We start from the raw sequence: 14591 nt of genomic DNA, 5'->3' as shown, positions 1-14591 counted from the left end.
GGAGACACTAAAACATTAGTAAGTTTTATACAAATCACTAGCAATAAAGATGGAGCCTTCCATTTTAATCCATTTGCCAAATCATTACATTTCAGAACTTATTCTAGCCAGAAGTGTAACAAGAGGTGGCCAAAACAGGAATCAACTGTAGATAGCATTTGGATTTTTGTTAGAATTTCTAAAGCTCACAGCCAATATGGTTGGATACCATTTAGCCTAAAGAGAGGCAGAAATGGAAAAAAAAAATTAATTTTAGGTTTGTTGGCACATAGTGTTTCAAAATGTACAACTCTTATTGCCTCTATCCCTTTACATACAAACAAACTTGTTCAAAGATGTACATGTGTGCTGCTCACAGAAAATCACATAGACTCTGGATTCTACTTAAAAACAGAATATGAAAGTCGAAACTACAGTTATTATGATGCTTTCCATTTACCTGTTCACAAAATATTGACAAACAGGGATGGCATTGGGATTGATTGATTTGTGCTTTTTAAAGGGTTAAAATGACAAAGATTACAATCTCGATACTTGATTAGAAAATAATATACATTTAAATGTGATTAGAATTTTTTGTAAGTTATAAAGTACAACATTTGGAGATTTGCTACATTCAAGACAGCCGTCTTACTTGTTGGGATAGCAGCAACAGTGCAGTCTCATGACATATCATTGTAGTTCATGTAGTTCATAGACATAGAAGACATTTTAATCCCTATTCCCCATAAAGCAGACCCACTTTTACCCAACATCATACTTTATGTCCATTGTTTTTGCATGTTAGACCTCTTTGTATTAATGTTGTTGTTATCATGATGCATACCGATATTAACCGGAGAACATCAGATTACAGACAGAATTCTTGATATGGTGGCGAGAGGGCAGCCTAACATTAGATGGATGTTTCTTTTTTATTATTTAGTGCAGGTGACACTGGATGGACTGCAGAATACAAAAATCCCTTTTCACACCTCACAAGGTTTGACTTCATCATGCTGGTGGCCTTTCCTGTCTTTAAAATATACTGACAGATCCTTGCTCTTGTAGTGAGTTTCAGCGGATCAGCTTGATATTTTGCAAGAAATACCTTTTGTGTTCCATATACCTTGTGCCACAAATGGGTTTACAGAACAAATCTGCTTGACAAACATGAAACATAAAACTTCTATTTGTGAAGTAGAGGGACACCTGCTTGACTGGTTGTGCTGCCATCTTATTGTTACATGTAGCCAGACTTTAATTTCAGCTAGAGTGCAGTGCATTACTTATGTGCAGTGGAAAAGCCATGCTTGCGATGTTCATGTACTATGGGAATTGTCGGAGTTGTCACTAGTGATATCACACCTTAATGAGTTCACAGTTGATTTGTGAATCAATTTATACAAAACCAGTTAAAGACTAAACCACTATCTCCCATTTCAGACTGAGCTGATTATTATTTTATTCAATTTACTTCATATAATGAAATGGAGTGAGATGTTCGCACTATTCAGAATTCAGGGTAATGAAAATTATTTTCATATTTTCCCTAGAGAGAGCTATTATCAAGAAACTTCCCACTGGGACGCTTATAAATCCCATAGTACATGAACACATTAAACATTCAATAGACAGGCCTTATCCAAGTCGTGGCAGCTTTGGATAGAAATGGTGGGCATGTGTGTGTGTGTTTCAGATAAAAACTCACACGCATTTGTGCCATCTTAAAATCAAGAGTGAACTCAGCCTGTAAAATGATAATCTTTACTACACCACCACTAAGACCCTACTTAGATTTTGTGCCGTGTTAGCATTTTTGAGGAGTTTACATGTTCTCTGAGGATTTGTGAAAGTTTTTCCCCAGTGACTTGGTTTCTCAGTTTAATGACATAATATCAGGGTGGTTGGTAACTGAAATTTACCTCAATCCACATGAGTGTTTCCTGTGTATGCTTATTGTGTATGAAAGGACTAATATTATATTGATGGATGGTTTCTGCCACACATACAACTTGTTCATTGACCCTGACCAAAATAAGCAGGTAAATTAAATGAAGCATTGCACATGAAAGGACTATTTCTTCAATGAATGCTGACTAAAAGAATGGCTTTTACGCAAGATTTTAGAATTTTCATCCAAACTGATGGATGCAGATGGGAAATTTATATTGCTTTTCGTCTATTACAAAAAAGCTAGACAGCCTAGTAAAAGTGTGACTAGAAGGTATGAAATTTTCTTTCCAAATTAACTTCTACCTTCCAACTCACATGAAAGTGACTGAGGTATAGCTGCAAATTCTTTTCACTTCATGTTTCCTAGATGCAAATTGGCATGTTTTTGGAGAATACATGCACATATAAAAAGAACATGCAAGCTTAAAATGGCATTGTTATGCAATGAAATATGTTCTTAGAAGCCAACCATTTAAAGACAAAATGTAAAACTGAAATTTCTTATCAAGTAAGTGCATTTTTTACAGATCCTGTGCTGTTGTAGTTTAAAAAATCTTAAATCACATTTTTCATTGGGTGGTGCAGTGGTTAGTGGTGCCACCATCTGTGTGAAGTTTGCATGTTGTTCCCATATTTGTATGGATTTTTTTCCCAAGATATTCATTTGTTTCTCACATCCCAAAAATGTGTGGGTTAGACTAAAAGACAACAGTTGACCCAACAATGAGTAAATATGCCCTTCGATGGACTGGTGTCAGGTTCACGGTTTATTCCTGACTGGTGCCCTAATGCTGCCTTTATCAGTCTGACCTGAAGTAAGCAAGTTCAGAAAATGGGTGAATAGACATGTTTGCTTTGCTTACGTTAGAAAACAAACATTTAAATAATAGCTATTCATTAACCAACATTTTCACAAATAATTGTTGTCATGCAAATGTTATATAAAAAATACATGGTTACGATAATCTGAAGAAAATAACATGGAATATTAAACTCATAGTATCTTTTTTACATCATTTTTTGTAATTTAACTCTGTAATAAAATATCTGCAATTGTTCGGGAAACATGTATGAGAATTCTGGTGGATGAAAGTAGTAAAACATTCTGCAAAAGTCATCTGTGAATTCAGAAGTAAAAAAATTAAATCTGAATACTGCTCCTCATCACCAACATCAGCGCGTAATTTTTCACTCTCATTCCTGACAACAAAAGCTACATCACTACTGAACTGGCTGTGCCATTTCATATTTACAAGCCATTAAAGCATAGCTTTCAGATAATGTTTTATTAATTTAAAGCTTCTGTTCTAATTTATTCTGATTTTATTATTTTCTTTACATAGAAGGCTCCTATATTTAGCTAAATATGTATGTCCCAGAGCTATAACAATGCACTTGTTCTTCTATGGCCAGCACAGAGTCATTACAAGGATTATACCTAGTCACTGGGTAAAATGGAATGGAGAACTTCATTATGTGTGTTTTGTCATTAGCTATAATATCACCGGGCTATGAATCTTTGAAATCTTCACATCTGTATCTAATAAATGACAGCAATATATTCTATAAAGAGTTACTATCTTCCAGGATTTGACTTAGAGCTGCTATATAATGATGCTTTTTATATGTCATAATTACAAGTTACTAAAACAGAAAGCCCTATGGAAGCCGGGACACCAGCTATTACAATTATTATATTTTCCAGTGCAATACACTGGAAACAAGAGCAATTGTGACAATTCTATCCTTAATATGTTATAAAATTACTTAAGAATATATTAAATAAAATAGAATCAATGGATAGGCAAATAAATAAAATAATATAACAAATAAAGAGTTATAAATAGCTACAGCTCATGTCTCAGAACATACATTGAAATAAAAAGAGAGAAAAGGAAAGAATGAGAGATGTTTGGTGTCAAACCTCCAGTTCTGAGAACAGAGACACAAAGCAGTAGATATCTGCATGTGGGACAGCTGTAAATGCTTTTTAAGAACTATTTTTAAACAACAACAACAAACAAAAAAACAATGTTGCACTTGTACACCTACAATTAGAAAATGAATGTCTTTGCATCTAAGCAAATCCTCAGCTATGATTTCACAACTTTCTCTGTCTCAGTGTAATTACTGTGTTACATGGTATATGGTTAGTGTCTGTGAAAACTGTTAAGCTCGGGAAAAAAAAAAAAAGGAGACGAAAAGCTTGAGATCAGAATTGTGAGTTAGGATTTATCAACCGTAGTATAACATGCTAAACTGAATACTCGTCATCATGCAGCCCTATACTTAAAAATGGCAGTAACGATCAATCTGTATTAAAGTCAGACATGGCATGGAGTGCAATTTTTAAATTTAAATACACATTAAAAATTCTGTTGGTCCATTACATTGATTTTCATCGTAACTCCTGCAGAGGGGTTTCATAGTAAGAGGAATGTTAGGCAGCTGTGATCAGTTAAAAAAAACAAAAAAAACAAAAATAAAACAAAATGTAAGGACTTCGGGTTTGGCTATGTCTCTCTGATTTGTATTGCATTCACTAGCGCAAAGGAAAAATATAATTTTAACACCAGTTCTTTTTCCTTTTCAGTTCTATATCCCAGAGATTTATGATTACTCAAGTTTCACTCTAGTGGTTACATACATTGCATGTGAACATTTATGGTCTGATGTTACTTATTGTTATTAATAAGTAATTCATATCTCTTGAATGCAAAAGCATAATATCTTTGAAAGAAGTCTGTTTTCCACTTTAACTAACACAGTTTGCCCAAAGTGAACAAAAAGGTGGCTCTTATATCATTCTGATCATCTATCAAATCAATAATATCAAGAGTTACCTGAATGGTGTTAACACAAGCTGATATTTTTTAGATGTTTTCTGTTATAAATAGTGCTTCATAACAATGTGTGTTCTTTTTGCTAACCAAATACTTCTTAGCTAAATGTAATATATCAGATTTCCAACTTTGGTAAAAGTTTAAATCCTTATATACCCCATTGAACACTGGTTTTTGTTTTTCATTTTGTTTTCTTTTCTTGTTTTTTTTTTGTTAATCTGCCTTTTCGCTTTTAAACTATGAACTTTCCCCAGAGGTTCGCTTCATGGAGAATGGAGCAGTCCCTTCACCCCGGAGATTCCTGAAGTAGAGTTTCAGTTTCTGTGGCTCGGATGGCCGTCGTCTGTTCCCTTCTTCTCTCATTTGGAATGAATTAGAACAACGGTCGCTCTGAAGCAGTTGGAAAAGATTGGCCATATCGGGTCCAAGCTTGGACATTAGACTGTTCCGGATGACGGTGACTGTTTCCTCATCACACTCCATAAGGCTTCGGAGAAGTTTGCTGTAATATCTAGAAACAGCAAAGGGAAATGTTTAAGTTATGTAAAAACACTACTATACACACATTTCAAAAATAAAAGGTGAAAAATAACAGTTTCCTTAGAGAAATGTCAATATTGACTAGTTCAGCAACTATTAAGGAAACTCGTCTCAAAATTTAAGAAAGATTAAGGTAAACTGGCAAAATTAACAAGAAAAATGGACAAACAGACGAGATTAGAATGATCAAATATATATACAGTATATATATATATATATATATATATATATATATATATATATATATTGTGGTGGATTGCCGGCTTTCGATTCCGGTTCTCACCCCCAGGCCGCCAGGAGGAGCTCTCCCAACAGCGTGAACGTCCCCCGAGTTCCAGCAGGGCCTCATGGACTATGTAGTTTTTATACGCAGCCCTGCTGGATACCTTGGGGGCCACCAGGAGTCGCTGTAGGAGGACTCGGAGGCTCTTATGTGCCCTATAACCCGGGAGTACGTCATGGTCACGTGACAGGAAGATACAATGTGCTCCCGGGTTGAAGAAAAGGACTGTTTGCCCTGACCCGGAAGGAATAAGGAACTGTGGACTGATTGGGCAGAAACTCTTCCGGGTCAGGGAATATAAAAGGACGATGGGAAATCCCAGACGCTGAGCTGAGCTGGGTGGAAGGGTGGCAACGCGTCTGGGAGTGTGGAGGATTATTGTTTATTGTTATTATTATTATTGAGTATTGTGGAGAGGAGGGTGCTTTGTGCACAATTATTATTGTTATTAATAAACCATTATTTGGACTTTTACCTGGTGTCTGACGTCTAGTCTGAGGGTTCAAGGGGTCACGGAGACCTCTATCTGTCATAATATATATATATATATATATATATATATATATATATATATATATATATATATATATATATATATATATATATATATATATATATATATATATATACATATATATATAATATATATATATAAATATAAATATATAAATATAAATATATAAATATAAATATATAAATATATATATATAAATATATATATATAAATATATATAAATAAATATATATAAATATAAATAAATATAAATAAATATATATAAATATATATAAATATAAATATAAATATAAATATAAATATATATATATATATATATATATATATATATATATATATATATATTTATAAATCCAATGTCTGCCTGTCTGTATGTCTGTCCACTTTTCACAAGAGAACTACTTAACGGATATAGATTGTTTATTTTTCTATAATTTGCTTGAACATTCCTGTTGATTTTGTTACTTCTGTCATCGTGCTAAGTATCTTAACAGAAAATCCAACTACATCACCAGACTGGCCCTGGACACTCTTGAGGCTGTTATGGAAAACAGGACGGTGGTAATATTGGATACCATCATGAACAATTCTGCTATCCCCTCCATGGCCACTTTCTTGGATTACTTTTAACAACAGACTCATTCCCCCACAGAGTACATCTGGGGATCTTTTCTGCCTGGTGCCATTGGGCAACACTTCCTCCCGACATCCTGTCCTGCACTCCAACCAGAATCTACAAGGATAGAGAGTATAGTGCAGACTAAGTCTACTCCAGTTATTTTAGTATGTTTTTATTCTATTATCTTTTGAGTTGGTGTCTGTGTATTCTATTTTTGCTGTGGTATGCATTTGAATTTTCCCTATAGGATTAATAAAGTATATCTAATCTAATCTAATAAATACGAATTTCAAATTAAAAACTTAGCTGTTCTCCTGGTTACAGTCCATTTCAGTTAACTATTTTAAAATTCAGTACAATCAGAAAAAAAGGGATTAGATAATCATAAAAAAAAATTGGTTAAAAGAATCAAAGATTTAATGAGTCACTCTTTGAAAAGACAAACTCTTTTCCTCATGCTATCACATATCCTTATACTTTCAAATTTAAGGCTAACTTGCTTTTCTTCTGCAAAATGTGTGGCATGCAAAAAGAATGTCCTTTTTGTATACATGGTTTAAGTCTGTTTTATTCTAAATGCACATGGTCAGTTTCCATTCACATATTGTTTTTAAATTTCGAGGTGTATGTTATAACTCACTCTGTCTGTATCAAGTAAAAAAAGACCACATTCTCATTTTCTAAAAAACCAGACAGGAGAGTCACACAAACAATGGTTTTAATCATAAAACTATCTGAATGGATCCCAGACAGGCGCCAAAGCTATTCTTAGTAGCTCAATCTACTGATATACGGTATCACACACTCTGCTCAAAAGGTGTGCAGCTTGTTGTAAGGTTTAGTTCATTAACAAATGCCCCATAAAAAGCAAGGTCCCTGTTTCAACAAAGATCATGCAACTTAGACGCATAGACCGTTTTATGTACAGTACTATTTTTTCACAGTTCTACCCAAATACTTTATGAATGGGTTTTTTTTGACCAATATATATTACACTTTTGATAGTTTATAAAGATGATTAAGCCTCAATGTCTCTTATTCTTGGTCAGCACCTTCCTGAAAGAACCTGACTGGCATATGTTTGAAAGGCCTTGGCTCAGCATTGCATATTTACCCTTCAAGCACCACTGACATTCAAGGCTCCTTCAATACAGGGCAAGAACCAGGAAGCCCCCTGGAAGGAATGGTGTCAGGTGTCATGAGTTTGGAACCGCTGCCACCTGATGGAACGGCTCAACAACTTCCTGGGTAGCTCAGTGCTTCCTACTTATGGATGGCCACCCTCTTCATTAGATGCTGAAGATGCTCTTGCTGCTCAGGTCAAAGGCCAGAACCAGAAGACATCTGGCAGGATTGGAGAAGACACTTTGTACAAGGTGTAAGACATTGTGTGATTCTATTAAATGATTTGACTTTATTTTAATATTAAACCTTTTCAACGGTAAAAAAAAGGAACTTCTTCACTGCATGACAATATGAAATGTTTAAAGGCGAGTCAGGTTCTGGTACTCTAAACAAACATCCATCCAGTTTTAGCTCACTGTGTTCAGTTCCAGGGTGTGGGGGACTGAAGCCCATCTGAGCTACACTGGGCTCAAGACCAGAACCAACTGTGGATTTGGCATGCATTCCAAGCAGGGCACTCATTGAGATGCACAAAAATATTCACACCAAGCTAATTTATTGTTGCCATTTATTTTAGCAAAAATGTGTATGGGATGTAAGAGAAAGCCTACAATGCCCACAGGAAAAAACATACCAGCACTCTCGGAGAACACAGAAAATCCACACAGTGACCTGAAACCCAGTTTCCTGTAAGCTGCATGGATAAACCACTATACCTTATTGTTTATTTATTGTTTTTGTTCATTTGAATGTTAGGAATTCAGTGTCACTAGTTTGACATAACTGCTCTCTCTTATATTTTACCAAGATATAAAAGACTCATATATGTCTTTGAAGGATTATATTTTTTCCACCTCCTGAAATTTTTAGTGTTTTCGACCACTCCTTTCCGTAACATGCAATATAAAAGAAAGGTTCAGAGTTTAGCTGTCATTACAGTATTCACTTGTTTTTAAGAGAGCTTCCTACCTGTTGGTGAAGTGGTTTGGTAGCTGTATAACTTCAGTGATGGCCTCTGGGTTACTTTTGGCAATGCTACAGATGTCTAGCTTGTTGTAACACTCTTCTTGTACTTCTGAAATCATCCTCTGGAAGGTTGCACACCTCCGGATGGTGAGAAACAACTTAGACGTTATGCCATTGGCGATGCACTTCAGGCTTTCTTTAACAAAAGCCTTGCCCTATAAAAGAGGGATCACTTTGTCAGAAAGTGAACATTTCATTTGTCATTACACATTAAGCAAGTTTCATATACTTTTGCATTCACAATTACTTGTCATTTTCAGCTCATTTTCATTTAAGGGTATGCCAGAGAAAATCCATTCAGCAAATCTGATATTTAGTGCAATTTGAGATTACTGGCATGCAGTTAAATCATTAACATACATAAAATACAATATTGTAGGGTACAAAAAGTATTCATTAAAAACAAAAGAGACTGTCTTCAATTATAGTTTATGTTCAGCATATTCAGGATTGTGGGTTACGTTTACGTTTTGTTTGAGAACAGTGTGTGTAGCAGATTGGGATTAAGAGAAAATTGATAGGCTCTGGAGGTCAGGAATTGACTCAAGCTCCAGTACTTAGGCCTACCTTTGAGTTGCACTTTTGTCCCCATTCCCATCCACAGGGTGTGTTAGCAATGTTTACTATACACTAGTTAGATGATGGTGGGGCTCAGCACATAAAAAGGAGAAGCTCAGGTCAGTGGTTTCAATCTAGTATCTGCAGTCTTACCCTTGTGACAGCCATGTCCTACAGTTCCTATCCCAGCCTCTACCTAATGTGACTACTGTATAGCAACGGTAACCTTGCAAAAGGCCCAGCAGGAAGAACCTGGGCAAAAGGTGAAAAGAAGGGATAAAGAGATGTGTGCCATCTAATACACTTTGACACTTGAGATTTGCCAAATAAGACAATGTGGGCAATAGTGTATTACAAAGCAATCAATGCAATATTAGAAAGTAACTGTCCAGCTGGGCTCTAATACATATTTCCAGGTCATATTTTTTACTAGAAAGCTTTTAGAACATAAGACATTCGGCAAACGTGAGGAGGCCATTCAGTCTATCAAACTCATTTCAATAGCTAAGCTGTCCTAATAGCTCTTCCACATAATTCTTAAAGCTTGTCAAGGTTTCTGCTTCAACTCCATATCTCAGTGGTTTGATCCAGATTCCTGCAACTCTTTGCATAAATAAGTTTTTCCCGGCTTCAGTCTTAAATGCACTTCCCCTTAATTTCCACAAGTGTCTTTGAGTACGTGATTCGGCCTTAAGTTTAAAGAATTCTGCTGGGTCTGCTTTATCAATGACTTCGAGGATTTTGAAGGCCTGGACTAGGTCCCCACATAGTCAGTCGGTCAGTCAGTCATTGTCCAACCCGCTATATCCTAACACAGGGTCATGGGGGGTTTAAACTGCATTTTCACGTGTTAACTTAGTTCAGAAGCTTGTCCAGGTCTTTCTGAATTATTTTTTGCTGACTCTTCAGTGTCCTATAGTGTCATCTGCAAATTTCTCAAGTTACTTTCTATATAGAAACCAATGTCTTCAATATAAATCTGAAAAAGTAACAGTCAGACAGGACAGGACAGACTCCTAGGGGACTCCACTTATGACCTTATGACCTTGTGGAGTATTCTGTAGTCTTGGTCTCCTGTCAGTCAACCAACATGAGATACAGTTTTGTAGGTTACCTCTGATGCATCCAGCTTCTACTTTCAGAAGTAATCTTCAGTCTGTGACTGTATCAAATGCTCTTTGAAAGTCTTATTAATTATGTCATATGCTTTATTTTTGTCAACTATTCCAGTTGATCTTTTCAAAAAAATCTAAAACTTTGGTTTGGCAAAATCTTCCTCTAATAAACCCGTGTTGGCTGTTATATAGTATATTATTTTCTTGTTGGTAATTTTCTGATTTATTTCTTATTATAGTTTCCATAATTTAGCATGGTTCCAACTATTGACAAAGTTCATTTTGAAAGGTTACTTAGGCTATCTGCTTGACATGAACTTCCCAGATGTTTAATATAATTTACGTTAACAATATTTTTTCACTGAATCATCTTATCATTCTACTGTATGCTATAGTCGCTTACTTGCAAAGACCCTCTGATAAAGAGATTTTTCCACTCCAGGACCCTGCCACTTCAGCTTATCTGTTTTTTTATGTACAACTTAAAGTAACAAGCATACTGTCTACCTAATTTAGAACTTGCTATGCACGTCTTTAAACCATTCAGTGGAGGTAGCTGTAATTTTTGCAGTACACCATACTGCTTGTGTTTCACACTGTCTTTTAATCTACACCATTAGATAGACAGATAGACAGACAGATAATCCAGGCTTCTTCCCCATAAGTAGAAAGTAAAGCATTTAAATCGCAACAAGGTGGCTGCACAGTTTAGTAGCAGTAATGAAGAAGAAATACCAGCATTGCATGTTAGGACTTAAATACATTAATTTTGCAATTCTTACTTGTTAAAAGTTTATATTAGCCTACAATAGGTCAGATGGGTTAATAATCAATAACATTTCGAATGCAAAGTGTTCAGCATTTCCTAATTAGAGCTTTCTTCGGTTACACCATTCATTCAAATTTATTACAAACACACAGCTTCTGGAATGCAGCTGTATCATAGCTGTAATTTGTTCAGCTATGTTAGGCAGACCATTATTGGCATTTTGGTTTAACACTAATTTTGAAAATCCTAGCTAGACCGCACAATGCCACAATAATTAAGTTCGCTGGCAATGTTGGACCACAGGCAACTATAGCTTTTGAATCATAGTAGTATAAAACCATTGAGGCTAAGAAATAGAATGGTGGAAGTGTTATGATGGTATTAAAAATTGTGCACACTTGCTCAACATGATTTTTGAAGCAGTAATTTCAAATACTTTAGTAAATTACTTTCTGAACAGAAAATCTAAGTGCATGCCTTTCACTGCACACAAGCTGTGCCCTATTCCCACCTTTTACCTTATGGGTAATGTGCCCACATGACAACTTCTTCAGACTAACCCTGATGAGGATATTTTGAAGCAAAGTGTTGCTTAACTTCTCTTCTAACCACCACAGGAATCAGTTTTGAAGCTTTAAAGATCTTGGGGATCCAACTTCCTCATTAACCAATCAGGGCAAAGAAGTACAAAAAAATCAGAATAGACTAAATGAAATGATCTTTAAATAGAGTATATGACACTGGTCATCCTGCATGGTGCACAGAATATAATGCTGCAATCTGTGTATTAATTCAAATATAGCAAATGAAGGAGAAAGGATTTCTATAGAGAAAACCACATCACAGATTTTCTCAAACTTTCTTATGGAGACAATAATCAATGGCATTGTTACCAGTAAGACTAATTTTGCCATCCCATCACACTGAATGAAATTAAATAAAGCAGGCTTCAAGAGGTAAGGTTTGGTGTTTTCTTGTGTCAGTATGCTGCACAGTTTCAGACACTGCACTGTGTTCTGACATTACTTCTCTACACGGACAATTCAAGTGGTTTGTTTTTTCTGTGTGCCATTTTTTGATTGACATAAATGGCAAAGGTTTCATGCAAATTTAAATACATGCAAACATTTTTCTTCAAAGCGAACCTTGTAAAAAACTATTGACTTTCTAAATAATCTACTTGACCAAGGATTAATTCCAACAATTAACCTTAATTTGTATTCAAATTACAAAACTGCAACCTAAGCCAAAATAATTATTTCTGTTATAATTTTGATAATTATAAGCCAAAGGGAAATACTGCTTTTTTCACTCTTTGAAATATTATATAAACCATTTACTTGAAAAATACCTGAGTGTCAAATTTAGCAGCACTGAAGAGGAAGGACTTGCAGATATCATGCATTCCATCTGTGTCACAAGTGGAGTTTTCCAGGCATGCAAAAGCGCCGCAGCCAACCTGAAGTGCATTGTTCAAGCATCGAACAACTTCAACTGCAATAAAGCAAAACTAAGAATTATTATCTTTGGTTATGACAATAAATGAGACATCTGTTCCTAAGTACAGTAATTGTGTATCACAAACTAAAATTAATTAATGTAAACATTTTACATAGCTATGTGTTAAATGTAGATAATTTGTTTCACCACAGGCAATGGCAGGATAATGTCTAAGTTGACTTGTCACTTACAACTGCCACTTTTTGAAGTGTCTACGATATTCATTAAAGGAGATAACTGCCCAGTAGATGGCACTCATTGCAAACCTGAACAAAAAAAAAAAAATGATGCCCAAACTGGGCACACTTTGATTACTAACCAGAGGTACACAGAAAAAATGTTATTCTTGGATTGGTTCTGTTACACTAATTTAGGGAAAGTAATGAAATGCCTGATTGAGAAGAGGGGACAGAAAGAGAAAAAAAAAAGATTCATGTAATTGTGACTACTTACAGTATTCAAAAAAATGTTATTACAACCTTTCCAGAAGCATAGAGCTCAGAGCTCAAGACAGAAACCAGTCCGAAACAATCATGTACACCCAATCTTGCTTATATTTGGCCATATTTTGGTTTCGCCCATCACTTTTACCTGAGAGTCATTTGGATGTGGCAAGAAATCTGACAGCTCCTGGGTATGGATATGAATATACTGTAATATCATATATGAAAATGACAGAAAATGGATGACAGCATCTCTCTCTCTCTCATGGTGCTCTGATGTGGACACCCACAGGGCTTCATGAAAGTTATGGTTCTAATAGGTAGCACAGTGGGTGTCCTTGGATGCCTCCTGACCCAGAAGCTCTTCCTGAATGAAATATTATTGCACTGGAGGTATTTTCAGGCCATGAAAAGAAGTTCCACCTCCTCAGACAGGTGATTTACAGTTAGCAGTGGAGTCGGACAAAGCTTACGTGGAAAGGAGTGGAGGAAATAAAGAAAGGAAAAATTTCATTCTAGCAATTGTGTGGAAGATGAAAACTGTTATGTTGTGAAGAAGCTTGGAAACTGTATCTGTAAAATACTAAGAAAGGCTTTTGAATGTAAACCTTGAATTGCGACAGTTATGTGTGGTGCTTGAAGTGCCCTCTACAGATCTCTAAATAAATAAACAATTGTGGTAACTGGCCCGGACACAGACAGGCGGACACTGATGGTTCACCAACCAACACACGTTTAATCATTCTATACAATATTTACAGTGCACACACAACCCCAAAACTCCCCCAAAATCCAGGCCTCTTCACAATACCTTTCTCTGTCTTTTGACCACCTCCACTCCTCTCCTCCAAGCTCCGTCCACTTTCACCCGACTCCAGCCATCAAATGGAGGCCCCCTTTTAAGCTCACCCGAATGTGCTCCAGGTGCCACCCGATTAGCTTCTGACGACCCTTCCTGGTGTGGCGGAAGTACCGGCTGCGCACCTGAAAGCACTCCAGGTGTCCCTGGTCTTCTTCCCCCCAGCACTTCTGGGTGTGGCGGAAGTGCTGAGGGCCAGGGTTCCATAGGCATTGTGGCGCCCCCTGGCGGTGACCACGGGCCCCTATAGGGTTGAACTTTTAAGCTCCGTTCCTGTGGTTCCCAAAGCCACCAGGGCGGTACTGTGAGACGCGCGCTGCATGCGTCCACATTCAGTGTGTCTGTCCATTTGGGTTCGTTTCTGTAACTGTGTTAGTTGAGCTTTGCGTTTTTGGAGCCGAGACATTTTTTCTTCCAGAGTTTCAGAAGCGCGTTGGAGCCGACGTGTTTTGTTCTTTTTTA

The 14591-nt window shown here is 36.3% G+C and overlaps 1 protein-coding gene across 1 annotated transcript in view; it reads right to left on the bottom strand.

Moving 5' to 3' along the window:
* Window positions 1-240: 240 nt before the first annotated feature.
* Window positions 241-14591, bottom strand: part of stc1 (stanniocalcin 1) — a 32681-nt gene continuing 18330 nt past the window's right edge. Inside the window, exons 2-4 of the mRNA XM_028806031.2 lie at window positions 12679-12821; window positions 8829-9040; window positions 241-5289 (exon numbers count right to left, since the gene is read on the bottom strand). Of these exons, the coding sequence (XP_028661864.1) occupies window positions 5016-5289; window positions 8829-9040; window positions 12679-12821 (629 nt within the window). The 3' untranslated portion in view covers window positions 241-5015. The remainder of the gene's footprint in view (window positions 5290-8828; window positions 9041-12678; window positions 12822-14591) is intronic.

This window comes from Erpetoichthys calabaricus, chromosome 1 (assembly GCF_900747795.2).
Source record: "Erpetoichthys calabaricus chromosome 1, fErpCal1.3, whole genome shotgun sequence".
Lineage (NCBI taxonomy): Eukaryota > Metazoa > Chordata > Cladistia > Polypteriformes > Polypteridae > Erpetoichthys > Erpetoichthys calabaricus.
The sequence above is the reverse complement of the archived record's forward strand: the minus strand, read 5'-3'. Positions and strand labels throughout refer to the sequence as shown.